Source organism: Sus scrofa, chromosome 14 (genome assembly GCF_054392235.1).
Source record: "Sus scrofa isolate SSC_HxYL_T2T_F1_AM1 chromosome 14, Sscrofa_HxYL_maternal_Yorkshire_Landrace_v2.0, whole genome shotgun sequence".
Taxonomy (NCBI): domain Eukaryota; kingdom Metazoa; phylum Chordata; class Mammalia; order Artiodactyla; family Suidae; genus Sus; species Sus scrofa.
In genome coordinates this window covers 116,262,329-116,290,284 of record NC_139396.1, presented here as the reverse complement: position 1 = coordinate 116,290,284, position 27,956 = coordinate 116,262,329, and the positions used below count along the sequence as shown (strand labels likewise).

Here is a 27,956-nt window from a genome sequence, read left to right as displayed (position 1 = left end):
GGCCTTTAGTACTAACTTTCACACAGAACAATTTACACCTATAGAGACCAAAGCCAATTAGAATTTGGCATACCATAATATGGCAACAACTTTTTTTTAGACTCAAATTATAAACCTATTGCTAAGTATTCGAAAATGTTTGCGATCAAAGAATTCTTGAATTGTTTGTGTTAAGATAATATCATAAATGGTTAACTAAACTCACTTCTTTTAGTCTAGGAAATTCAAGTGGATTTTTTTTTTTTTTTGGTCTTTTTGCTATTTCTTTGGGCCGCTCCCACGGCACACGGAGGTTCCCAGGCTAGGGGTCGAATTGGAGCTGTAGCCACCTGCCTACGCCAGAGCCACAGCAACGCGGGATCCGAGCCACGTCTGCAACCTACACCACAGCTCATGGCAACGCCGGATCATCAACCCACTGAGCAAGGGCAGGGACTGAACCCACAACCTCATGGTTCCCAGTCGGATTTGTTAACCACTGCGCCACGGCGGGAACTCCATCAAGTGGATTTTTGAAAGACCATTTCAAGAAGGAAAATGTAATGTTCAAAGAGATTCTTATTGCCTTCACAGTACTTATCTCATGTTAGATATACTTATGATAACATAAGTTAAATAAGTAAAGAGAATTAGTATGTTCAATTTTCTTTGTTTTCCTTGGTATATGCTATTCAGCAAAAACCATCTTCAAAGAAGCTCAACAAAGTATGAGCAGTACTAGGAGTGTGGTTTCTTAATCAGTAGTATAAGAGTAAAATCAATGAGATAGTTACTCATGCAAGAGGGACATTAATACATAATGTCTCAAGGGGCTACAGAAATTGCAAATCAAGGGACTGAGGACTACAGTATTACTACAGTATGAAAATTTATGGAAATCTTTGGACGATTTGTTATGAGGGTGGAGATTCTTCATCTAGATTTCCGCCAAACACAGATAGTGATACCTGGATTAGAGATTTTCAATTTTTAATATGTTACATTATGTATAATTTCATATACTTAACCATAAAGAAAATATCAGACAAACCTCAACCTAAGTTCATTATGAAACTTTAATATTGTCAAACTAAGATGAACACCCGGGAAGCAAACATCTTTGAATTCTAAGATAGTACTAACTGTAAACTCTGCTTCTAATACAAAATTTAAAAATGAGCTAGACTGTCATTTAGTTTCTTTACAAATAAACAGGATACTCAGGTAAAAAATAGCAAACCATTGATAGCAATCAGTACTACAACAAAATGAGATGAGTTTCCTGCAGCTTCCAGGTGTTTTCATGATTGAAATAAATGACTCCTTAAAAAAATAACACAAAATAAATTAAATTTATAAAGAGAAGATAATGCCTGACTTCACATCTTAGAATATACATAAATGCACATATATTAAAAAACATCTAATGCTCAAGATACCCAGCTGGAAAAAACAAAATAAATATCAAACAGCTCAATACCCTAAGTTTCCAAATTGAAATTAAATTTTATAGTATGTCTACCAGAAAATATTATCTTATTGAAAAGCCTTTTAACAAAAATAGTTCCCTTAAATTACCCCCTAGTTGTTGGGTGTTTCTAAAGATGAAGAATATAACACAAAGGCCAAAATCATTTTATTCACTACTGGAAGAGTGATGTCAACATCGCGGTGCAGGCTGTGGCTAGAGGGACCTGCTTCTCTCCAGAAGCTGAGGAGGGACCTCTGTGACTGGGGAGAGAGAGAGAAAAGGAAAATAAGCCGATAAAAGTATCAAAGTGCCATGTTTCTTGCTGTCTGCTAAGAGACTTCAAAGATCTGCCCATGAACCTCTGGGTGTGCCCCTCTTGAGTATCCTCTCATTGATCTTGCAGACAGCCCCAAGATCCCAGGTCCTAAGTCCATACCTCCCCTCAACTCCTTATTCCAGTGGCTAGTGCATCCTCAAGAGCCACTGCCTATAGGAGAAACCACAAACTTGAGCTATAGTGCCACCTTCTGGAATAAAAAAGGATTCTAAAAATGAGCCTATTGAACCATAAGATTCAAAGTAAACAGAAATCCTTAATTTAGGAAAGTGACTGTTACTTCAAAAGTGAAAGGAGAAACGTACATCCTTAACATTATGAAAAATCAAGGAATGATGGCATCACAAAAAGAAAATGATAATTCTTCCAGCAACCAAATTCAAAGGCACAAAATATTGCAATTTGATACTTTTAAATAGCTGTCATGAAGAAATTCAAAGAGCTACAAGAAAACTCAAAATGCAATTCCATGTACTTAGGAATAAAAATAATGAACTTAAGGAGTTATTTACCAAAGAGATTAAAATTTTTACAAAAGCAAACAGAACTTCTGGAACTGAAAAATTTAGTGAATAAGATGAAGAATGCAATATAAGGCATTGATAATAGGATAGACGAGACAAAAGAAAGAATAAAGAACTTGGAGAATAGGAATATAGAAATAATTCAGTTAAACAGGTGAGATAACTGAGATTTTAAAATAGTAAAGAATCCCTATGACAGCTATCATTTTCAATCAGAAAAGCAAATATAAGAATAATTGGTATATTACAAAGAGAAGAAGGGGAGAAGGGAGAAGAACATTTATTTAAAGAAAAAAAAAAAAGCTGAGGATTTCCCAACCTGGGGAAGGAATTGGACATACAAGTCCAAAAGGTAACAGAGCCACCTTATTATCTGAGTGCAAAAAGATCTTATCCAAGACACATTGTAATGAAACTGTAAAAAATCAATTACAAAGAAATAATCTTAAAGGCAATCAGGGAATAAAAAGAAAGTAACCTACTAAGGAACCTTCATTAGGCTATAAGCAGATTTCTCAGTAGAAACTCTACAGGCCAGAAGAGACATTCAGTGCTGAAAGATAAAACTTAACAGTCAAGAATGCTTTTATCTGGCAAAGTTATCCTTCAGAGGTGAAGGAGAAATAAAGGCTTTCCCAGACAAGCATTACTGGACTTAACTTGAAAGAAAGACTGAAAGAAATTCTTCAAGCTGGAATGAAAAGATTGCTAATCAGTGGAATGAAAACATATGAAAGTACATAACACACTGGTACTGATGAAAAAATACCATCAGAATTACAAAACTGTAACACTATATTAGGATGCTGTTTTAATCATTAGCTATGCTATAAGGTTAAAGGAAAATAATATTAACAATAAGTATAATTGCTATAATTTCAATTGACAGCACAAAAAGTAAATTGTGACAACAAAAACATTAAAATGTAAAATATAACTAATAATGATGACATATTTTAAAGTTGCTAAGAGAATAAATCTAAAAGTCCCTATCACAAGAGAAATGTTTTTGTAACTATGTATGGCAACAGATATTTAACTAGACTTATTATGTTGGTCAATTTGCAATCTTTATGTTGTACACTTGAGACTGTATGTTATATATGTTCACTTATACCTCAATCAAACCCAAAACCTAAAAGGAGAGGAGTAAAAGAATGCATTCTTTTAGGAGAATGAAGATAAGTTATTTTCAGTTTAAAATGGACTGTTTTGGAGTTCCTGTCATGGCACAGTGGTTAACGAATCCGACTAAGAACATGAGGTTGCGGGTTCGATCCCTGGCCTTGCTCAGTGGGTTAAGGATCTGGCGTTGCCGTGAGCTGTGGTGTAGGTTGTAGACGCGGCTTGGATCCTGTGTTGCTGTGGCTCTGGCGTAGGCCAGTGGCTACTGCTCTGATTAGACCCCTAGCCCAGGAATCTCCATATACCGTGGAAGCGGCCCTAGAAAAGGCAAAAAAAAAAAAACAAAATAAAAATAAAAAAATAAAATGGACTGTTTTATTTATGAGATGTGTTATGTAAGCCTCATTGCAACTATAAAATAGATTCACAAACATTAAAAACAGGAATACTGAGCATACCACAATGGAACACCACCAAATTTACAAAAGCAGGCAGAAAGTCGGGGGTGGGGGGGATGAAGATATACAATAACATGAAGGTAAATGATAAGACGGCAGTATTAACTCCTTACATCAACAATCACTCTAAATGGAAACAGACTGAATTTCCTAATCAAAAGGCATAGAGTGGCTAAATGGATAAAAAAAAAATAAGACCCAACTATATGCTGCTTATAGAGGACTCATTCAGATCTAAAGACACATGCTGGATCCCAATATTCATAGCAGCACTATTTACAACAGCCAAGACATGAAGAGAACCTAAATGTCCACCAACAGATGAATGGATGAAAAGATGTGGTATATTTATACTGTGGAATATTACTTAGCCATAGAAGAGTGAAATAATGCTATATGTAGCAACATGGATGGACCCAGAGATTATATTAAGTGAAGTAAAACAGATGAAGAAAAATATTATATTATTAAAAAGTGGATACTAAAAAAAGATGCAAATGAACAAATTTACAATATAGAAATAGACTCATAGACATAGAAAACAAACTTATAGTTACCAAAGGGGAGGGGGAGGGATAAATTAGGGGTTGGAGATTAACAGATACAGACTATTATATATAAAATATATAAACAATAGAGTTCTCATATAGCACAGGGAACTATATTTGATATCTTATAATAACCTATCAGGGAGAAGAATCTAAAAAATTATATATATATATACACACACACACACATATATATATACATATACAACTGAATCACTTTTCTATACACCTAAAACTATCACAACTTTGTAAATCAAACTATATGCTTCAATTAAGAACAAAAAGACACATATAGTTTCAAAGAGAAGGGATGAAAGAAGATATTCCATTCCACAATCAAAGGAAAGAAGGGATAACTATACTTATATCAGACAAAATAAAACTTTAAGCCAAAAACAATAACAAGAGACAAAGAAAGCCATTACATAATAATAAAGAGGTTGACAAATTAAGATATAACAATTGCAAATATATACACAGCCAACATTGGATCACTGATATGTATTAAGCAAATATTAACAAACTGAAGGGAGAAAGAGATGATACAAAAATAACAGGAGAATTCAATACTCTGGTTAGCAATGGATAGATAAGCCAAACAGAAAGTCAACAAAGAAATGTTGGAATTGTACCATATTTTATTTATTTATTCATTTATTTAGTGACAGTTTGGTCATTTTGGACACTAATCTCCATCTCAGAAAGCCAAACCGAAAGTCCCTAGCTGCTGCTGCCTCACATAGGACAGCATCAGGCCCACCTGAAGGTGATTCTCAGCTCCGCTTCTCACCAACTAGGGGACCTCAGACTAGTCTCAGCTTCATCTCTTCATCAGAAAAAGAGATAATAAAATCTCCATAAAAGAGTTACTGTGAAGCTCAGAGATGATGTACATTAAGTGACTAGTGCAGCATATAGTACATAGTAGATGCTCAATTAATAGTAGTTGTTATTATTATTTTAGCAATTCACCTAACTCTTGCTTCATGAGAAAATCAACATAGAAGTATTCTTAAAGATTTGCTCTCTCATTATTGCCTATTGGTGCGGTTACTTTTTTGATGTGCTGGTGATAAAATCGACTGTGTTTGTTGACTTGTTAATGATGGCCATTCTGACTGGTGTGAGGTGGTACCTCATAGTAGTTTTGATTGGCATTTCTCTAATAATCAGTGATGTGGAGCATTTTTCATGTGCTTTTTAGCCATCTGTATATCTTTCTTTGGAGAAAGGTCTTTTGTCAATTTTTCAATTGGGTTGGTTTTTTTTGCTGTTGAGATGTGTAAGTTGTTTGTATATTTTAGAGATTAAGCCCTTCTCAGTTGCATCATTTGAAACTATTTTCTCCTATTCCATAGGTTGTCTTTTTGGTTTTTTATGGTTTCCTTTGAGAGGGGGTGGAGAAAAGGGAACCCTCCCACACTGTTGGTGGGAATGTATATTGGGAACTGCACCATATTTTAGAACAAACTGACTTCACAGACATGTATAGAACAGAGCAGAACACATTTTTCTCAAGTGCACACAGAACATTCTCCAGGATAGATAATATGATAGGCTATAAAATCAATTTTAGCAATTTTAAGACTGAAATCATACCAACCACCTCTTCTGACCACAATGGTATGAAACTAGAAATCAACAAGAAGAAAGCTGGAAAAATCTACAAATATGTGGAAACTAAACAGCCACTGGATCAAAGAAGAAATCAAGAGAAACAGAAAATTATCTCAAAACAAATGAAAATATTGCAAATGCTGCGGGATGCTGCAAAAGCAGTTCTGAGAGGAAAGTTAATAGCAGTAAATGCATATTTTAATAAACTGGAAAGACCTCAAATAAACATCCTAAAGCCTACTCCTGAAACAGAAAAACAAATTAAGCCCAAAGTTAGAAAGAAGGAAATTATAATGATTAGAGTAGAAATACATGGAATGTAGGCCAGAAAAACAATGGAAGGGATCAATGAATCTAAAACCCGTTTTTTTCAAAAAGATAAACAAAATTTATAAACCATTAGCTAAATAAACTAAGAAAAGGAAGTGAGATGACTGAAATAAAATTAAAAATGAAAAAGACATTTTAACTGATATTATAGAAATGCATAGGGTCATAAAAGATTATTATAAACAATTATATGCCAATAAATTATATTACTGAGCAGAAATGGCTATATTTCTAGAAACAAAAATCTACTAAGGCTGAATAAAGGAAAAAAAAAGCTAAACAGATCAATAAATAGTTAACAGATTATATTAATAATCAAAAACCTCCTAACATAAAGAGACTAGGATGAGATGGCTTTAACTATAAGTTCTGTTAACCATTTAAAGAACACCGATCATTCTCAAATTTTTTGAAAAATTTAAGGGAGAAAGCACTTCCAAACTCCTCACAGAAGTAGGAGGCCAGAATTATCCTTATATCAAAGTCAGATAAGGACAGTATTAAAAACCTATAGACCAATATTCCTGATGAATACAAATGCAAACATTCTCAACAAAATATTAGCAAACTGAATTTAAGAACATATTACAGGGCATATACATCATGATCAAGGGGGGTTTACTCCTGGTTCGATGTATGCAAATCAATAAATATAATGCATCACATTAACAGAAAGAAAAATAAAAATCACATGATCATCATAAGAGATGCAGAAAAGGCATCTGACAAAATGGAATATCATCTCATAATGCCAAAATGGAACATCATCTCATGATAAAAACCCTCAGCATATTGGGTACAGAAGGAAAATACCTCAACATAATAAAGACCATATTGCAACAAACCCTATGAAAACAGCCTGTTGTTAGTGCTGGGGTGACATAGGTACCTAATGTAAAGCTTCTCTTTACATTCCAACAATCTCTGAATACTGTTCAACATAACTGTTAAAATTAAAGTTACTATGGTATCATAGGTTATTTAAAAAAAAATACTCATTTCCTACTGATTGGAAGTAGGTCACTATTCTTTATATAAACATTTTATATTAAAGAGTTTTTTTTTCTCCCCTTGTTTTCAACTGTTAATTCCTAAAACCTTGATAAGTAGGATATTACTCAGGCACAATGAGTGATTTTCCATTGCTAAAGATGTTTTTCGATGTGCTCAAAAAGTCATGAGACTTCAGTGACTAATAACCAAAAAGCACTGAGCTCTGGGATACATGGTTCATCAATTTCTAGTTGGTTTGTACTTGTTTGGGTTGATAACTGTTATCATCCAGGAATACCAGTATCAATGAACTGCTTTAGTGATTATTTTGGTGAGTATAATATGTAACTATTAATAATTATGATCATTGTATTATACTTACTTTTAAGTAGCAACATTTTAAAACAGAGGGTTCCATTATGCTGCACTCCTGTGTTGCTCTAATATGATATCTAATTGCCTAAATTGGATCTCAGCTCTTTAGTTGCTGTCATAGCAAATCCCAAGCAATGGTTAGACAGGGAGATTAAGTTTACCTCAGGGGGATGGAAGCATTTGTACTGCTTTCTAAATGTGCATTCTGCCTGAAATTTATAAATATACTCACCATTGATGTGACTTCCTGAGGGTTCTATTTCAACAGATTAAAAAGAACTTGAAATTCTTTTACCCAAGTAGGAAAGAAAATTTCAATAGTTTTCCTTGGCTTCAGGGTAAAGGCTTTGACTTCCTATAGCCAGCAGGGCAAAGGGGAAGGGCCCTCATGAACTCATTACTCCCATTTCTTCCTGCATATCCCATGTTCCACTATCACTTGCATTCCTGAAATTGCCAGTTTCTCACTTCCTGTACTTATGATGTTCCTTCTGTTTAGTGTGAATGATTACCCTTGGTGCTGCCAAAACATTTCAATTCTTAGTCCTTAACAAAGACAAACATGATTTTTGTTAGAATTAGTTTTTCATAGATTTTTTTTCCTTCCTGTCTCTAAATTTAAACTCAGATTGTCTTCATTTTTTTTTTTTTTTTTTTTTTTTTTTTTTAATTCTCAGAGCTTACATTCAGCACGTAGCTGACATTCAGTAAATAATGAAATCTGCCTCTGGATAATTACATTTGTTTGATATTGCACTCAAGAGGCAGCTCTTTGGGAAATCTTCCTTGAAGATGATCCAATGAACATTTAGTAAGTACTGTTAAAATGTGAAACATTGATATATGTTCATATTTGGATGCAAAGATATGTTTCTGTAAAGAGGAATTCTAGAGAACAGTTAACAATATGATCTATACTTGAAAAAGATGTCAAATCTGTCATGTAGTCACTCTCACTTCCTCCAGCTAATCTACGTCACCTCTGCCAATGTTATGTGTATGCATGTACACAGACATATATATTCACACAAATGTTATATATTTTATAACTGAATTGTTCAACTAAATTTATCATTTCTTTCCTTTTGCCCTTCTTTCTCATGTGAAAATGGCACACTGGAACAAAGTTAGGCATTTCAGTCATTATCAAGAGTAGAGTTTTCAAACAAGAAACGAGCATAGCTTGCCATGAGAGTCTATTATCTTCATGGAATAATCTTATGAGACAATGCAGAGATAAGGATGAACTTCAATAAATTATTTCAAATTCCTTTTTTTAATTTCTAGAATATCTAGCCAGGTTAATTCAAGGCTTATATAATATGGAGACTGTGGACAGGCCTCGGTCTCTAAAGAGAAGTATTTTCCTCAAAGACACTTGTAAAGCATAACTTTTTGGAGCTCCTGCTGTGGCACAGTGGGTCAAGAATCTGGCATTGCCACAGCAACTTTCATATATTGCAGGTATGGCCAAAATCCCCAGTGTAACTTCTTATCTACTAAGTTACATAAACAGGATGAAAATTTAATATATCTACTTTTAAAACATTTTAATTAATAAAACTGCACCAATGTTTTGGAAATATAATTTTGTAACAGAGACTTGATAGCATATTTTAAACAAAGTTTCATTTTTTCATAAAATAAACCCTATTTTGATTTTTCCTATTCAGGTTTGTTTTTCCTATTTTTTATAGTATATACAAACAGAAAAAATATTTGTACACTAGATTATATATATATATATATTTGTGTATATTTTGCAATGTTTATTTGTGATAATCTCTTATTTCCAAGAGTCTGTCATCTTCCAAAAGCATATTTCTAGATATTTCCCTTCTTCTTTCTATTTCAATATGATTTTAGGTATGTAGTAATCAACACATTTAAGTAATTATAAACACTTTCACATGGGTATAATTACTATAAAATGCATGATGAAATGAATTATGCATACCTTGCATAGGTGTGCTTACTAAAGTTCACTTGACAACTTAAAATTTAGAAGTGCATTTGAATACGGCATCTAAAATCTAATTTTTGTATATTGCAGAGCTTCATAAAAATTAACATTTTTATAACCATATCAACAGTTATACAAATTAAAAAACATAAATAGAAGAATGTATATCCCCCAAAATGATATTTTAAAATAAACATAAAAGATGTTGATTCTTGAGACTCTATTTTTCAGCCTTAATGCCTACATTATTCAGGGTTTTAAGAGCAAAGTATATCAAAACTCACTACATTTCTCAGAGCCCAATGTCCAAAGTATCAAAAGCATCATTTAAAGTCTGTGGTGGGAATAATAATAACACTAATTTATTTAATATCACACTATACTTCAAAACTTACACACAATATTTGGCCCAAAGAAAAGATATAAAAATTGTAATACAAGAAGCTGCATAATTCTATAAGACAGGAATGGGGTATGCTAATTTCAGAAAGATTGTAAAATGGAAAGATAGTTTTCATGACAGGGTAGAATATCTTAAGTGACCTTAGTTTCATAAATTTCAAACTTGTAAAGATGGAACAAAGGGATTAGCTTTGCTATCCAGATGTTAACAAGAGAAACAATAAAAAGATCCACTGTCATTTGGAGACCTGAACACTTCTCAGAAGATGGTAGAAAACAAAAAATTACGTCTGTAGAAGATATAAAGTGAAAAATACAATAAGCATAATCTGATAAACATATAGAAAACATTACATACAATTCTAAAACACACTCTTTTTAAGTCCATATGAAACATTAAACAAAAATCACATTCGAGGCTACAACTGCTTCCCTCACCAAATTTTAGTTTTTGTTACATAGATGACATTTTTTGACCAAATTAGAATAAACTTAAGATTATCCTCTCACAAAGAGTAAAAAAATTCAAAATTATTTTTCTAAGAAACTTTTGAATCAAATAGGCAATTTTAATAGAAAATTCTATGAATTGAATGACCAAAAAATACTAATAAGAAGCCAGAAGAAATTTTTAGCCTTAAGTGTTTGAGAAAAAAAAGATCCAAATACAAATAATTGTTATCTGATAAAAAATGGTTTAACCAAAAAAGTGCACATTCCTCACCTAAAAACAGAAGGTAGAAAATGATCAAGATATTGCTACAAGTCAATGAATCAGAACAAACATACAATAGCAGATCACAAGAGTCAATCTTTCAATATTTGAAAATGAATGAAAACATGAAAGGATTGACCAAGGAAAAAAAATTAAGCAAAAAAAAAAAAGTATCAGGAACATAACATTAGACCATCCTGAAAGGGGCTGCAGGTTTAGATAAAAAAGATTATAACAACTTTATACGAACTTAAAAAAATTTGAAAATGACAAATCCCTAGGAAAAATTAACAATATATAGAAAATACGAAACTGAAACTAAAAAAAAAATTTAAAATGTGTTTAACCACAAAATAAATTGTCTTTAAAAAGAAAAACTTTGTTCTTACAGAGAAGAGAAAAAGAAAGCTTTCCTATCTGTTTAATAGAGTAAGCTTAATCTTCACTTTAAGTTATCAAGACGACTTCTGGTCAAGACAGAGTAACAGTGTGTGGACTGTGCTGATTCACTGCCTAGTCCCTGCTCCTTTCTGCTCTTCCCTGGTTTTGGTGTCCCTTCTTTCAATGGAAAGGGGAAGAGAAAAAATCTCCAGAAGGCAGCAGGGCCTTTCAGCAATTTCTGTGGACTCATAAATCTCCATGTCTTTGTGTAAGAGACCACAATTTCCCAGGGATATTTTCCCTCTTTGCACATGTCTACCTTAGGCAAGTATCAGTGAACAAGGAAAGTCTTTAGGGAATCCTAAGAGAGGGCTGAGAACAGCTTGAAGCTTAAGTCCAGCTTCTACCTGAAAGCAAATCCCAATTCCTGAGCTTGTCAGTCAAGATGATTCTGGCCATCTTGATGCTTCAGCCACAGTCAATTCAAGGGCTCTAAACATTACAGATGCTCAAGCCTCCCCTCCTTTTCGGCCTCAGTGTGTGTGGATGTATTCCATACTCCTTGAGAGAAATCTGGTTCCCAGAAGTTTGCTGTACCATCCAAACTCCTTGCCCAGTCCCTTGGCTTAGAGTATCTCAGGATATTATTCTTCTGCCCCAGCCTGGTGGGCTCCATGTGAGTGTCTTCTCTTCCCTGCTGACTTTTCATTTAGCTATAGTAAGTGCAAGGACACAGAAACTCCACACCATCCCAAACCACAGCCAGTTTCCCAGGGTGGGTAGATAAATATATGCAGACATTTTGGGGTATATGAGACCAGAAAGGAAATCAGATTGTAGGGATAAGGGGGCCCACTCAGTAGGAGGAAAAATGAGACTGGATATGTGATTGCCAGAAGGCTATATATATAGCAGGGACCATGTGGGAGGGAGGGGGGATAGGTTGATTGAGGAAGCCTTTCTTGGCATGTATACTCACTGATGGAGTATCCTCAATCCTCTCTGAGCCCCCCTCAACCAGTAATGATGCAGGCCCTCAAAAAACCGTATCTATCTTACTTCATACCTGAAAGATGAGGCTGACACATTTAAAAGGATAATTTGAGAGAAAACTAAGAACTCCTCAGGAAAGCAGAGCAAACCATCAGAGTGCACAAGGTCTCAATCTCCACCTAAAAGGCATCCTAGAACAGGGAACACTCTCTTGAAACTTCTTACTACCAAAACCTTGTATGTCTTTCTCATACAAGAAGGTCCTTTCCTCATACATAAAATGAGTTTTCTACTCTGAGAACTGTCACTGATCTCTCTCTCCTACATAGCAGTTTCCATACTTCCAATCAGGAATGGCATCTCTTTCTGATACATGGCAGTGACCTTGACTGTCCATGAACCCAGCAACAGACACACAGAGGAGTGCATACTGAAAGCAACAAACACAGACACAGAAATAAACACACAAACACATACATATACATACAAAGTGGAACTCAGAAACAGACACAGGCAGACCAGATATATTCCCTCCTGCCATACCTGAAGTCCAAGGACACCATGGCCTGAGCTGGATTCTGACCTGCTCTAGGATCCTTCCCCATGTTGCTGTGCCCCAGGAAGCCATGGTAAGCTTGCATCTCCAATGGGCTGGGGGCTGTCGACCTTAAGGAGACATGGTATGGGTAGTGGGTAAGGTTTATCCACAGCTTTTCTCTCTACCTTCCTGTCCATCTGTTCCATCTTTCACTCACCTTAGAGGACACACTTCCATCTCTTCCCATGATGTCCTGAGGGTTCTGTTCCTGGGGTTGGGTCAGCTGCAGGGGCTTATCCTTAGGAAGGTTCAGTTCTTGTGGTATCTGTGCCTCCGCCTCAGCCTCAGAGAACAGCAGCTTACCCTGTAGGGTGTAAAGCAGCTGGAGGAAGGTCTGATGCCTGGAAGGAAGAAGTCTATGTGAAGAGAGGTAATAGCAGCTTGACTACCCTGGGTTTGCAGCCCATGCTCCTAGCCTCACCTCTGCAGTTTGTCCTGCTCCTGCCTTGCCTGTTGCTTCAGGGCCCCAAGTTCCTGATACAGACGTTCAAACTCCTGCTGAGTTCCCATCTGACGTTCCTTCACCTCTGCAGAAACCTTTGTCAGGTGCTGCAGATGCTTCTCCTACCAGGAGTGAGAAGGTAGGCTTAGTTGCTCAGATGCTGAGGTCTTAGAGTCATTCCCCCAACCTCTCCAGCCTAGACCTACCTGGAGGTCCAGACCCACAAAAGGAAAAAGGGACCCTACTTATTCTAGGTAGGACCAGGGACCTATAGAAATGGAAGGGTCAGGATGAGTTCTTCCAAGTGAAGGCAGTCTGGACAGAGGGGCACAAAGATGACAAAACTTACTTGGTTTTCTATGTGCCTGGCACTACTTTAAGCACTTAACTGTATTAATTACTTAAACCTCATTACAACTCCATAGGGTAAATGCTATTATTTTCTCCATGTCACAGATGAAGAAACAGAAGCACAGAAAGTCAGGTGACTGTCCAAGATCATGCAGTGGTAAGTGGTGATGCTATGACTGAAGTCCATGTCAGTATCCATACTATAATGCTTCACAGGAGGAAATGGGATGAAGGTTTTTCAGGCAAAGGACTTGGCTCATAAAATAGCACGGTGGTGGTAAGAGATATTTCCTAGGGGAATGGACCTACCTGTTGCAGCTGCCACTGCTTCTGGGCTATTCTGAGTTTTTCCACAGCTACTTGCTTCTGGAGGTAAGCAAAGCAGGGGAACAAGGACAGGGGGAGTGCATTTTTATGGTTGGATTTTAAAAGATAGCCAGCATGTTCACCCTTTTTCTCCTCCTCTGTGCCACCCTACCCTTCCCTCATGCTGGGTTCACCTTGGCCTGGAGTTGTTCAAGGGTCTCTTGTAGCTGTGCTTGCTTCTTTTGGGCCTCCTCCATCTTGGGCAGTGCCTGGGTCAAGGCACTTGTGATGGCCTCCACATGCTCCTGGTAGGTGGCCTTCAGCTCTTTCCATTGCTCTTTGGCTTCAATTGCCCTCTTTCCTGAGAAAAGCCATGAAAAATGAGGGCATAAGTGAGATGGGTGCACCTCTCTGCAACATGGGGCCTCGGTCTTCCCGTCAGTCAAACAGTTGACCTGACTGATGTCTCCCTTCCTTCTTTACTCAGAGCAGCCCTTATCCCAACTCCTTGCCTACTCACGGCTTGTGTCTTCAGAAGCCAAGGGGTCCAAGCCCTGCGCAGTGTCTTCCTGGATTAAGAAGTTCTGTAGGAAGTCTACTACTTGTAGCTGGCTGCAGAGGAGCTTGTCTTTCTTCCGAGAGTCCTGTTCAGAGGGAGGGTAGAGGCAGGGAACATTCTTAACTCCTAGTACTATAGGTCAACAAGGCTTCCTTGAAGTTTGCTCACCATTAATGCTGCCCAGTATCTCAACAGAAGGACTTAGGCTTCTGACAGGCTGGCTCCCATCTTGTACATACCATCACAAACTCAGCCAGGATCTGGGCGGGCAGTTCTGCCTCCTCCTGAAGACCTGTAGGTTCCAGGATGTCTGCCACCTTGGCCAAGGCCCTGAAGGGATAAGAAAACAGGGAAAACTGCGGACTCCTGTGTTCTAGAGAATTTGTGTGTACATGCACAAATGTGAACATATGTGTTAATACTGAGTCTTGCCCTGACTTTTATCCAACACAGTCTTGGAGGGCCATCTGGGACCAGGAATGGTGTGTGTACAGAGGACACACGGAGATTATGTGTTGTAAGGAAAAATAAGAAAAGCCAAGGGAATAAGGAATGTGAGGAAGGAGCTGTGATACTAAATAGGGAATGTCTCACTGAAGAGAAAACTTCCGAGTTTCTGAAAGGTGTAAGGGAGACAGGTAATGGGGGTAATGGGGAAGTCCTCCATTGAGAGAACACAAGGCTTGGGGCGGGGTCTCAGAATACTTGAGGAGAGGCTAAGGACAGGGGTCTGGGTGTCACAGGCTCTCCAGAGTTCTCTCTTGTTAGGGAGCGGTCTTACAAGGGAACAAAGTTCTCCCTTGTTAGGGAGCGGTCCATTAGAAGGCAGCGGTGAAAGAGCGTGTGTTGGAAGAGGGATGAATCTAGGAAATAGGCAACAGTTACCTCAAGAACCTAAGAATGGGGGGCTAGGGTCAGGATCACTTCACGGCGGAACCGAACCACAACAAGCTCTAAGGGGTCGACAGAGATCACTGATTTTATGAGGGGGCGCGCAAGGTCAGCCCCAGCCCATCCCTGGCTGCCACCTGGCGGTAGACACTTACTCTCGGGCTGCAGCCTCCGCTTTGGTCTCCGCCGCCTCCATCCTTCCCCGTTCAGTGCTTCGGCTCAATCCTCCGTCCACTTTGGATCCCCGCGGACTGCGCGCCGGGGCTGACAATTGGATGTCCGGTCAGTGGGTGGGAATCAAGGACTATCGTGGGCCCTCATTGGAAGATACAGATTCACGCATTGGCGGGCCCTGCTGTTTGGCGCAGGCGCAGTTGTTGCTGAGTCCTGCGGCCGCGCAGGTCTACGCCTGCGCAAAGGTCTACGCCTGCGCACTAGCGGGTAGGCTGTGAGGAAGCGGTTTGAGTTCGCTTCGCAGCGGGCAGCCGGTTCTCAAACTAAGCAAGAAAGTGGAGAACTTTGTAGTATGGCAGTTCTCAGTATTACCTTTATGCTGTGGAAGGAGAACACAGGTCTGCCTTCTGAGACTTGGCATCAGTAAAGAATAATGATCCTGGAGGCCCAGGAAGCAAATACTAGCTCAAAAACTTACTCCTTTAAAATTTTACAGAACGCGGTGCAGGGAGAAGCAACCTAGGCAGAGCCCGCGGATTACTTGTGTTGACAGGATGGAGCTGAATTCTGAGGGAAACCAAGGCAAGTAATGTTCTGTGCAGAGTATAGCAGAAAGGAGAGTTGAGCTGAGGGAGAACACGGGGTTCTTCAGAGTTTTCTCCAGTATTTTACTGAGTACTGGGCATCATGTGTCTGAGGAAACTTCCCTGAAAGGATTTTAAAGATTCCCAGAGATAACTTAGGGTCAGAAATAGTAACTTTCCACCAACCAGGCTGGAAAACTTCATAATCCATGCAGGTTTGATTAGAGTACACAATCGGGTTTTATCTTAGTAGGGCATTAGCTCTAGACTGATCACTGCACTGTTGCCTCCTAATAAATCTTAAAAACAACGCTCAAGTGGATTTAAGGGTTAACAAGTCACTTAAGTGTACGACAGACCAAAGTTCAGTAATATTTCTAGAAATACGAAAATGTCCAGCAACCAATAAGGTATAGTTCACAATGTCTGATATCCAGTTAAAAACTACCAAGCTGGCAAAAAAATAAAAACGGAACGAAAACCCATATTTAGGAGAAAAATAAATCACTGATTAGAATAGAAATAGATGTTAGAATCAACAGACAAGGATATTAGCAGTTCAAAAAGATGAGAGGATCTGTAGTCAAAAAGGTAATAAGAGATAAGGATGTGGAAAAGTGGACTGCTGATGTTGCTGGTAGGAATCTAAAATGGTGCATCTGTTTTTGGAAAACAGTTTAGTAGTTCCTCGAAAGATTAAACATAGCGTAATAAAGATAAATGAAATTGAAGGCATAGCCTTAGAAACTAAGAAAATTAGCTTCTTAGAAATAATAGAAAATTAAAATACAAAATAAAAAGAACAAAGCAACATTGAACTGTGGGACAATCTCCCACAACCTTATAAACTGTGAATAGAGTTCCTGAAGGAGAGACAACAGGAGAGGACAAAAGCGAATTATGTAAGAATTAACAGAATTTGAAATTTGTTGAAAAGTATAAATTCACATATACAAGAAGCTCAGCAAACACCAAGCACAAGAAAAATAATTGCATAGCTCAAAACCACTGATAAGAGAAAATCCTAATAGCAGCTTGGTGGGTGGGAGTTGTGTTATATATGGAGAAACGTAAGTAAGTTAACTTATGGTAAGTTTCTTATTAGAAACAGTACAAGGAACAGTGTAGCAACATCTTGAAAGTATTATTAAAATTTTAAAAAAATCACCTTTGGTTTATATATATATATGCAAAACATACCTTCCAAAAATGAAAGTTAACTGGAGACACTTTTAGACATACAAAAGCTGAAGGGTCTTATCATTAGCAGGTTTGTACTGTGAAATATGTGAAAGAAGTCTATCGATTAGAAGAAAAATTATAATAGATTAGAATCTGAATGTATACAAAGGAATGAAAAGCACTGGAAATGGTAACTACATGAGTAAAAACATGCTTTTCTTAACACTTAAATCTTTTTTTCAAAAAGGAATAGAATACATTGTGTAAAAAATAGCAACAATGTGATGTGGGTTTTAAAATATGCAAAAGTAAAATATAGCACAAAACATGTGAGAGAAAAACAAATATCTATTGTTTAAGTAAAGTTGTTTAGAAGATTAAGGTAGACCATCATAAATTAAAACATATGCTCTCATCTCTTTAGCAATGGTGCTGATACACCCTGTGGTGGCCACAGATATGTCACTCTTGTTTAATCTTTCCCTTTTGAGTGCAGGTGGAACCTGTGACTTGTTTCTAAACAATAGAATATGGTAATATTGAAGAGGTGTCATTAGGATGATTAGACTACTTCTTAGAGAAAGGTGATGGCCTGTCACTCCTGTGATACCATTTCATTGTATAATACTCCATGATAGGAGTTTCCATTATGGCTCAGTGGGTTAAGAACCTGACAAAGTCTTTGTGAGGATGCGGGTTCCATCCCTGGCCTCACTTAGTGGGTTAAGGATCCAGCGTTGCCTCAAGCCATGGCATGGACCATAGATGTGGCTCAAATCTGGCATTGCTGTGGCTGTGGCATAGGCCTGCAGCTGCAGCTGTGATTTGAACCCTAGCCCAGGAACTGCCATATGGCACAGGTGCAGCCTTAAAAAAAAAAAAAAAAAAAAAAAGAAAAAAAGAGAGAGAGAGAGAGAAAAGAAAAATACTCCATGGCAAACTGGAGAGAGGTAGTCTCCTGCTGGCCTCGAAGAAGCAAACAGGAGTGTTGTGAACAACTTGTTGTGAGAATTATGTAGCAAGGAACTGTGAGTGGCCTCCAGTACCTGAAAATATACTCTAGTTTATAGCTAGTAAGTTGGGGCCCTCAGTCAAACAACCACTAGAAGTTGGATTCTTCAAACAATCTGAATAAGTTTAAAAGCAGTTCCCCCTGTAGCTGGGGCTCCAGGAATGATTACTCCCAAATTAATATCTTGATTGAAACCTTGGGGTAAAATTCTGCCCCATAGAAACTGCCTGAAATCCTGACCTATGGAAAGTATAAGACAACAAACATGTCTTGTTTAAAGATGCTAAGTTGTAGTAATTTGTGGTGCAGTAGAAAACTAATACAAGTAACTTCTAAAATAAGAAAGTAAACTGTTATAGCTGATAACCCAGTAAAAGAGATAAAATAGAATCTAAGTAATACTCAACTAATTCAAAAGAAGGTATGAAAAGGGAAGAAGGGGAACAAAGAAGAGATGAGAGGAATAGAAAACAAACAGCAAAATGATAGATTTTAAGTCTAAATATATGAATAATTACATTAAATATAAATGCCTTAAATATAAAAAAGGCAGAGAATATCAGATATGAATGCAAATAATTTATATTAAGAAATGCATTAAATATAAAGATACAAGTATATAAAAGTAAAATGATGAAAAATATAGACCATGCTAAAGCTCATTAATAGAATGCTAGGGTGGCTATTTTAGCCTAGGTGTGTATATCCAGAGGAAAAATATTACCAAAAGTAAAATAAGCTCATAATGATAAAGAGGTCAATTCATCGTGTGAATTTAATAACCATAAATGTTTATTCATACCTGATAAGAGACAGTCAAAGTATGTGAATCCAAATCATGAATCCTTGCTGATTTGCATAAGGAGAAATAAACAAATCTATAGTCATAGTTGAGATTCTAGAAAGCCATTTATAATATGTGATAGAACACTGCACTTAACACAGAATATTCATTTTTGCATGCGAGTCAAACAAGCTCATATTATGGATCACAAAATAAATCTTAAATATAAATAACTAGAACCATACAAAGTATGTTTTCTGTCTATGAAGGATTTAAATAATCTGTATACTTTGAACATGAGGGTGTACTCTAAAGGAGGAATCTTTAAGTTTTTAAAAAAATAGTTAAATCTTTATCTTAGATTTCTGCTCAGTTTTTTTCAGACAATGATTAAACCTTCCTTTTCTTAAATGCCTGGAACAAGCCCTTTTATTGTGAGATCATAAAGTTCAATGGACTTTTTCATACTGATCGTAGTTGTGTTTTTATGTTTGATTGTAGAATTATTTGATTTATATTTTTCTCGTTTTCTAATCAACAAGCTTATTTAGGACAAGAATTTGGTATATTTTGCTTATAACTAATAGTAAGCAATTAATAACAGTTTGCTTTATGCATGTTTTATGAGGTGGTGGTTTATACAAGGTCTTTGTAGGCCATTTTAAGGATGGTAGTTTTATTGTAAGAGTAAGAGAAAGGTATTGAAGGTTTCTCAGTTATTAGATGGCAAGTCAGATTTCAGTAGTAAAATTAAATTTGTATTCTAAGTGGAAAAAAATAAAGACTGGGAAGTGATGTTATTCCATAGTCTTAGTGAAAGATATGTGATTCTTTTTGGTGAAGTGACAGTTGAAGTAGAAACAACTTGATGTATTTAGATGGAATCATTTATAGATTTTATGATTGAGTGGATATGATAAATTGGAATTGATAAACCATGTTAGGTTTCTGAGTCTGCAGCGGAATTTTATTGTTCTTTATTCAAGTAGTGATTCCTAGAAGTAATTCTGTTTGGGAAAGACCCTTAATTTGTTGCTGTTGAGTTGCTAGTTAGAAGTGTTTCCATAAAATACATGTGGACAAGTAGGTTTCAAGCTTGGAAGGTCAGAACTAGAAATATACACTTGATAGTTATATAGGCAATTGAAACCATGGAGATGGATAGCATTTCCTAGATTGACAGGGTAGAGTGAAAAAGAAAAGATGCCTGGAACCAATATAGTTGTCATTTTATGGATTTATGGAGGAAAGTCGAGCTTTTAATAAGAGAAAAGTCTACAGTAATAAGGGGAAAAGCAGTCAAATGTCCCTATAGGCAAGGCACAAGAAAATTTCCAAAAAGAGAGAGCTCACCATATCAAATAATACTGAGAGGTCAGGCAAGATGGGATGAAAATTATTGATTTAATTTATTAGTGTGGTGATTATTAGTATTCATTGTGAAATTGTTTGATAACATGATTAGAACAAGAAACCAGATTATAGTGAGCCAATATAAAGCAGATTATATAGTGGCATTAAAGCAAAGAAATGGATATATGCCATACAGAAAATTCTTATGACTCTTTTAGCAAAATACACAAGAATGTAGTCATGGTAACTATTAAATCAGTAGTTTTCGGCTAAAATTTAAATAAGCCCCATTGCAACGTGTATTATGTACATATTTCTTTTTTTAATTAAAGTATAGTTGAATTACAATGCTGTGCCAATTTCTGCTATACAGCAAAGTGACTCAGTTATACATATATATGCATTCTTTTAAAATATTATTTACTATCATGTCTGTCCCAGGAGATTTGATATAGTTCCCTGTGGTATATAGCAGGACCTTGTTGTTTATCCATTCTAAATGTAATAGTTTGCATCTGCTAACATCAAACTCCCAGTCCATCCCACTCCCTGCTGCCTCCCGCCACCCTCTTGGCAACCACAAGTCTGTTCTCTGTGTCTGTGAGTCTTTTTTATAGATAGGTTAATTTGTGCCATATTTTAGGTTCCATATATATGATATCATATGGTATTTGTTTTTCTCTTTCTGAGTTACTTCACTTAGTATGACAATTTCTAGTTGTATCCATGTTGCTGTGAATGGCATTATTTTGTATTCTTTTACAGCTGGGTAGTATTACATTGTACATATGTACCATATCTTCTTAATCCATTCTTCTGACATCTAGGTTGTTTCCATGTATTGGCTATTGTAAATGGTGCTGCTATGAACATATGGGTATATGTATCTTTTCTCGTTATTGTTTTAATCTAATGAGAAATGCTTTCCCTACTATTTCCATAAAGGATCTTATTGCTTGACTATCTTTCCTGCCTGATGAATCTATTTTTTAATACTTTAAAAATAATCTTTATATGCAATACAGTGGAGAAAATAAATGATGACACTCTGAAAGGCACACTTGAAAAGAGTTACAAGGATTGATTTTATTAATTTCTTTATATTTGAAGGTTTGGATACCTTTGATCTATTTATCACAAATTCCCATGGAAATACTGCCTTTTGAGTAAAATCCTTTCCAAATATATTAAATGAATTCACTTTACATCTAAATTTAAATATTTTAGGGTAAACTGAAGACCAGTTCATTAAAATATCAAATATTAAATAGCAAATCAAAACGATGTACTGCAGTTTTCAGACAGCCTGTTTGCTAACTCTGTTTAGCCCTCCTCTTTGCTCTGATTTGTAGAGATATCACCTAGAATTCTAATGAAAATTACTATAGATTAATAAAAAATACTGTTTCCTCCTATTTCTCTGTTGTCCAAGTACACTAGTATTGCTCCTCATATGGATATTTAAATTTAAATTAATTATAGTTAAATAAGATTAAAAGTTTATTTTCTAAGTCACATTAGTCACATTTCAATGCTCAGTAGAAATGTATGCCTAATGGTTGATGTACTGGACAATGCAAATTTTAGATAATTTCTATCAACAGAAATTTCAATTGGAGAGTGATGACTCAGTTAAACTTAGGTGCAATAGATATGTATATCCTGCAGTTTAGGTGTAAAAAGTTTGCATTATGTTCAACAAAACCAACAGGATAAAAAAATTCTATAGTTTAAAAACAAGATACATTTGTGGCAAAGAAGTTGCAAAAGTATAAACTGAATGTGTTTATAAATTTAAACAGTTCTCCTTGCAGCTTATCAAGCTCTAATGTCCTCCATAAGTTATATATTACAATTTTGTGTTGCTCAACCCATCTTCTCTTGTTGCATAAAATAATAGTACAGCCAGCAAGGTAGCAGCAATACTAGTGTACTAGGATATAACTAACATGGGTATTACATTTTCATTATTAAGACAGAAACATCAATTCAGTCATTGAACAAGTAGAATTTTTTTAAAGCATACATTCCTTGAAATAGAAAATTTTCTCGTTTTGAAGCTTTCATTTTGTAGCACATGTGAAATGGTTCTGAAAATAATGCTTATATTAGCACTCAAATGGAATATCAACTATTTCGTAGATATGCATGAAATGGTTATGGGGACATATTCATAGAACATAAAGTAAATATTAGTAACAATATAGGACAAATGTTTGCAATTAGAAAAAAAACACCTCCAATATTGTATGAAACATTGAAAACAATACCATGGGTACGGATTTGTAATTGAACAGAAGCTTCTACTTGGTATATCCAGCTCTTCTATCATTCTTTTAGGATTTGAAGTTGTATTTCCAGATCTTCTCTGCCTTGTCGCAAGGTCACCTGAAGAAATCATGGGAAAGCCAATAGATGAACTATTACATTTAAATATATTCATGTATTCATATACAGCTATTTATATCTCTACCCACATCTTCATATGTCTTTGTATACTTCACCATAAAAATTAACCTAAAAATAATTTAAAATCCTTTAATTTTCTCCTTGCGTTTTAACACCAGCCTGTTTTCTCTATAGCATCCCTGATTTTTTTTTTTTACTTACCATGTTATATCATTCACAGATTACTGAAATCTAATTCCATTATGATAGTTATTAATTCAGAGGCAAAAGCAATAACAATTCAGGTAAGTAAAATATATGTGCTAGGATATTTTTGAAGGATGTCTAAAATATATTAATTTGTATTCATTACTGTGATAAAAATATTTCTCCTTTTCTACTTTCCTAAACATATAAATATTTATATGTTTGTATCACTTTAGACCGTTAGCTGATGGATATTTTTTTCTGTATTTCAACTATTTTCCAAGCAGGGCTCTAGAACTTACATAATTTCATTTGCTGAATTAAAGAAAAAAAGTTATATTTGGTAACAGTAACTCTTTGTGATATTTTTCAATCACAAACTATATGATGAAAATTTTATTTAAAAAGTTGATAAATAATTATTTCCTTGGTGTAGGGGTTTTAATACATTAAAGTCAATTGTGCATCTGTTTGGAATATCTATGCAGTAAACTAAACTTGTGGCAGACTTATACAAATAATACAAATAATTAACCAAAAACTGTTCAGATGGACTTAAACTCTTGATGAGGAAAGTGCTTTTGCTTTTATTAACCAGTAAATGTATCTTTTGGTTTCAGTATGTGTGTGTGTGAGCACTCAGTCTTGCTCTGAGAAAAAGAAATTCTTATTGGTTTACTTACTTTTAAAAAAACAACTTGATTGCAGTATGAGTTACATGGCATAACATTTATCTCTTATAAATGTAAAATTCAATTATTTTGTTATTTTTATGTAGAATTGTATGATCAGTTTTAAGATAGCTCCATCACCTCTAAGAAATTCATATTGCTTGCTTTCAGTGAATTCCTTTTCTATATCCCCAGGCGCAGACCAACACACATATTTTTGTCTCTATATACTAGGCTTTTCTGAACATTTCAAAAACTTTCAGAATACGTATATTTTTGCATCTGACTTATTTGCCTTAGTACAGTGTTTTGAGAATCATCCATATAGAAGCATGCAGTAATTTGTTACTCTTTATCGATGAATATATTTCGATGCATGGATATGCTAACAAACAGTTTACCTTTGACCAACTGATGAAAATTGAGCTGTTTCTAATGACTGACTTATGAATAATATTGCTGTGAACATTCCCAGGAAAGTTTTTTGTTTTGTTTTGTATTTTTGTGAACATATGTTTACATTTGTCTTGATTAGATTCCTAGTAATGAAATCACTGAGTCATTTGGTAATCTTATGTTTAGTTTTTTAAGGAAATGCCCAGGTAATTTCCAAAATGATGGTACCATTTTACATTCTCTCCTGCAATATAGAGGGTTTCAAATTTCTCCACATCCTCACGTTATTGCCCAGTAGTTGTTGGTTTTTTGTTTGTTTGTTTGTTTGTTTTGCCTTTTTAGGGCCGCACCTGCAGCATATGGAGGTTCCCAGGCTAGGGGTTGAATCAGAGCTGTAGCTGCTGGCCACAGCCACAGCCACAGCAACACGATCTGAGCTGTGTCTGCGACCTGTACCACAGCTCAAGGAAATTCCAGATCCTTAACCCATTGAGCAAGGCTAGGGATTGAACCTGCATCCTCATGGATACTAGTCAGATTAGTTTCCGCTGAGCCACAATGGGATCTCCTGCAGTAGTTTTCATTATAATTATTCTGCTGGGTGTAAAGTGGTATCTCATTTGGAGTTAATGTTCATTTCACCCAGTAACTTTTTATATATTTATTATCCATTTACACATCTTGGGTGAAACATCTATTCCAGTACTCCTCTCATTTTGAAAATGTGGATTAGTTTCTTTCTTAATATTGAGTTGTAAAAGTTATTTCTATTCTATGTAGAAGTCTTTTTTTGGCAAATCTGCAAATATTTTTCTCCAGCCTGTTGCTTGTCTTTCAGTTTAAGAGCGTCTTTTAATATCTTAAGAATACTTTGCCTGTTGAAGTTACAGAATGTTTTTACAATGTTTTTTCTCAAAGCTTTTTAGTTTTAATTCTTACATTTATATTTACTATTCATTTTGAGTTAATTTTTGTGTACCATGTGAAGTAAGAGTCTAAATTCATCTTTCTATGTATGGACATTCAGTTGTTATAGCACTGCTTGTCAAAAAATTATTTATTCCTTATTTAACTATCTAGGCACCTTTTGTCAAGAAATCAATTGACTAAAAAACATTGTGTCTCCTAGTCTCTGAATTCTATGTCATTGATCAATATTCTTTCAGCAGCACCACATTGTTTTATTTATTATATTTTTATATTACTTTTAGAAATTGGGAAGTATATGTCTTCCAAATTTTTCTTCTTTTACAAATATGACCAAGCTATTCTGGATCTTTTGCATTTCCATATGTGTTTTCAGAATGGATTATCAATTTCTACCAAGAAGCATATTGGGATTTTTTATGAATTACATTGTATTAGTTGAAAGTTATGGATTATGGTTTTAATTTGTCTCTGTCTTCTTTTAACATTTATTTTTATTTCTACCACTGGCAATAATTTTCGGAGGCTATTTGGTGTACTTATTGCATAAAACCATGAACGAGCCAGGTGTCTCCAGGAATTCTCTGAAATTTTTGAGACCGAACTCTAGGTAAATACTTCTCTTTTCAGATAAATATCTTAAACACAAACGTAGAGATGAACCAGCTAGACTTCTAGGAAGAACTTAATGTTCAAATCAAAGGATTTGATAAAAATAATCTCACCTTGTTTAAAAGAAAAGCGGCAAGAAGAATAAATACTTTATTAACGTGAGGCAGTAATATTATATTGATAGCTAGGTAATTGCTCTGACACTTTTAGGTAATATTTTTTCCTTCATAAAGATGTAAGAAAATTGGCCCTCTCTGGAAATTTCATGAATTAATCATCTCCATGGTTTGCAAAAAGCAATGGAAAATTCTAAACTTATGTGCAGATTTTGAAATTTGGAAATGAAAATGGATTAAGTCCTCTTTAAACCTGTCATCAGTAAGAGTTTTGTATTGGATGGATGAAGTTCACATTTATTAATCCAAGGCACTGAACTAGTTTTTTTTAAAGTTTCTCATTTAATTGCTACGCAGAAACTCTCTGAGCTAACTTTTATTATTCTAAATTAACAGAAAGGAAATAGGAGCCCAGGAAGCCTCACCAAAGTAATTTTTCCAAAGCCACAGAACAAGTAAGCTGCAAAGCTAAATTTGAAACAAATATGTCTGGATTTCTAGGTTAGCTCTTTCTGTTGCATGAACTAATTAGAGTCAGACCTGAGAGGTTTTCAGCAGTAAAATTCAGACTTGATTGAAGGCCTGTTTCTCTTATGTCATCAGTATCTTATTCTATACCTGGTTCTCAGTATATGTTTTTAAAATTGAATTGCTTAGTTATTTTTTTCCGTTCTGCCTACATGAAATAGTAGTGCTTTATCCTTATAATTATGCTTTCTGAAACCTTGAGAATTTCAACAATTAAAACAGTTAAGAGTAGGCATGTCTTAGTACAAACAGATGTTCAGATGCTTTTCAATTATAGTGTTCTAATGACCAGCATTCTCAACATTGTACATCTTCAACTATATTTTTCTATAAATGTTTTGCAGAGAAGGTGGGATAGGGAATGCATTTAAGATGGACAGAACCTGAACTTAGCTGAGAGAGGCATATTTCATCAGAAGAAATTTGTCTCCTGAAGATGCTGGAAAACATGTTTATTATATAGCACATTTCATGGCAAGAGACAAAGAATATGGTCTTTGTAATAAGAGATTCAGGTTCAATCTCAGTTCAAGTTACCTAGTACTTTTGTGACCTTGGACAATTTAAATTTAAGAGTTCTGTTTTCTCATTAAGTGATATTTAGGTTTCCTGTGAAAAACCTAAATAGTAAAATAGTTTTGGAAAATATCTTGGTCTATGTTCAACACGTAGTAGAACATTTTAACAATTTTGTTTCCGTTTTCATCTACTGCTTTTGAGGAGTCATATTTAAATAAAGCCAGAATGTAAATAACTGCAGAAATTATTTAAGACTAGCCTGTCATGTAAGTACTCAATAAATACAACACAGGTTAGACATGTTTTCAAATAAACTGTCTCTTCTAATTGCTTTAATGTTTAACATGATTTACAGTTTTTACTTTTCATGGTTTTCTGTTATTTGTTTTTCAACTGTCAACTTGGTCAACATAAAGCTCTAATTTTGGGTTTCAATAAAACGACAACTAAGAAATAACCTTCTAAAGGCTTAACATTTAGCTCATAAAGCTATCACTAGTTTTCCATGAACATGATTCATAGAGTTGTGATAGTCTGATTTTAGTAGCAGCTCTGCTTTGCAGGGATTTTCAGGTCAATGTGTCACATCTTGTTTAAGGAAGAATCTCCACTTTTAGCATTTAAGTTGCAAGTCATAAGATGATACTTGACTTGATTTGCTAGTTACAAGTGGATAGATTCATCTTTCATCTAGTCAATTCCCTGTTTCAGTCTCATTAAGAATGCTCAGCAACCATGAAGTTGGGATATGAACCATCAGAGCTAAATTGCAAGACCCTTGTGAGAAAGGCTATCTCACTAGGAATAAATGCCCATGAGAGCATTTTGAATCTTTTCTAATTACTCTCTAACCCTTCAGCTTCTTACTCTTTGTTTTCTGATATTAATGAAACAAAACAAGGTAAATGCTTGAAAGCTAAAGGGATTATTTTAATTCTCCAATTCATTTTTATGTATCTATTGTACTTATAATCATGTTTAGATTATTCCTCTACTTTTGAAGGGGAATAATTTCACCTTATCTGTATAAATCTTTCCTTTTCAGTTCAAAAAGGTATCTGTTTCTCTTCATAGATTAAGCAATAAATTTATTCAATTTTTAACAAATCCATAGCCTGGATATTCACCCAGGGACACCTAGTGTC

General features: G+C 35.3%; 1 protein-coding gene and 1 long non-coding RNA gene across 23 annotated transcripts in view; one reads left to right on the top strand and one right to left on the bottom strand.

The window, feature by feature from the left end:
* Positions 1-1,037: 1,037 nt before the first annotated feature.
* Positions 1,038-15,611, bottom strand: ZWINT (ZW10 interacting kinetochore protein). 14 transcript variants are annotated; one of them, XM_003359284.5, is made up of 9 exons: positions 15,514-15,611; positions 14,707-14,797; positions 14,429-14,552; positions 14,103-14,269; positions 13,912-13,968; positions 13,231-13,373; positions 12,967-13,150; positions 12,755-12,877; positions 1,038-1,710 (listed from the first exon to the last, which is right to left on the bottom strand). In XM_003359284.5, exons 1-8 carry the CDS (start codon positions 15,552-15,554, stop codon positions 12,800-12,802), a joined length of 885 nt encoding a protein of 294 aa, XP_003359332.1. In that variant the 5' UTR covers positions 15,555-15,611; the 3' UTR covers positions 1,038-1,710; positions 12,755-12,799. The 14 variants fall into 14 exon arrangements, with proteins under 14 accessions (XP_003359332.1, XP_084852786.1, XP_084852790.1 ...); XM_084996660.1 differs by having other exon boundaries at positions 13,912-13,965; XM_013983492.3 differs by lacking the exon at positions 1,038-1,710 and adding an exon at positions 10,061-12,297.
* A 176-nt stretch (positions 15,612-15,787) lies between these two features.
* LOC146396954 (uncharacterized) overlaps positions 15,788-27,956 on the top strand; it is a 545,736-nt gene continuing 533,567 nt past the window's right edge. For 6 of the 9 annotated variants that reach the window (XR_014827593.1, XR_014827587.1, XR_014827591.1 and 3 more), the window contains exons 1-2: positions 15,788-15,930; positions 16,029-16,114. This is a non-coding gene — a long non-coding RNA (uncharacterized LOC146396954). Of the gene's footprint in view, positions 15,931-15,979; positions 16,115-27,956 lie in introns of those variants that run through there. The other 3 variants (XR_014827586.1, XR_014827588.1, XR_014827589.1) reach the window with 1 other exon arrangement.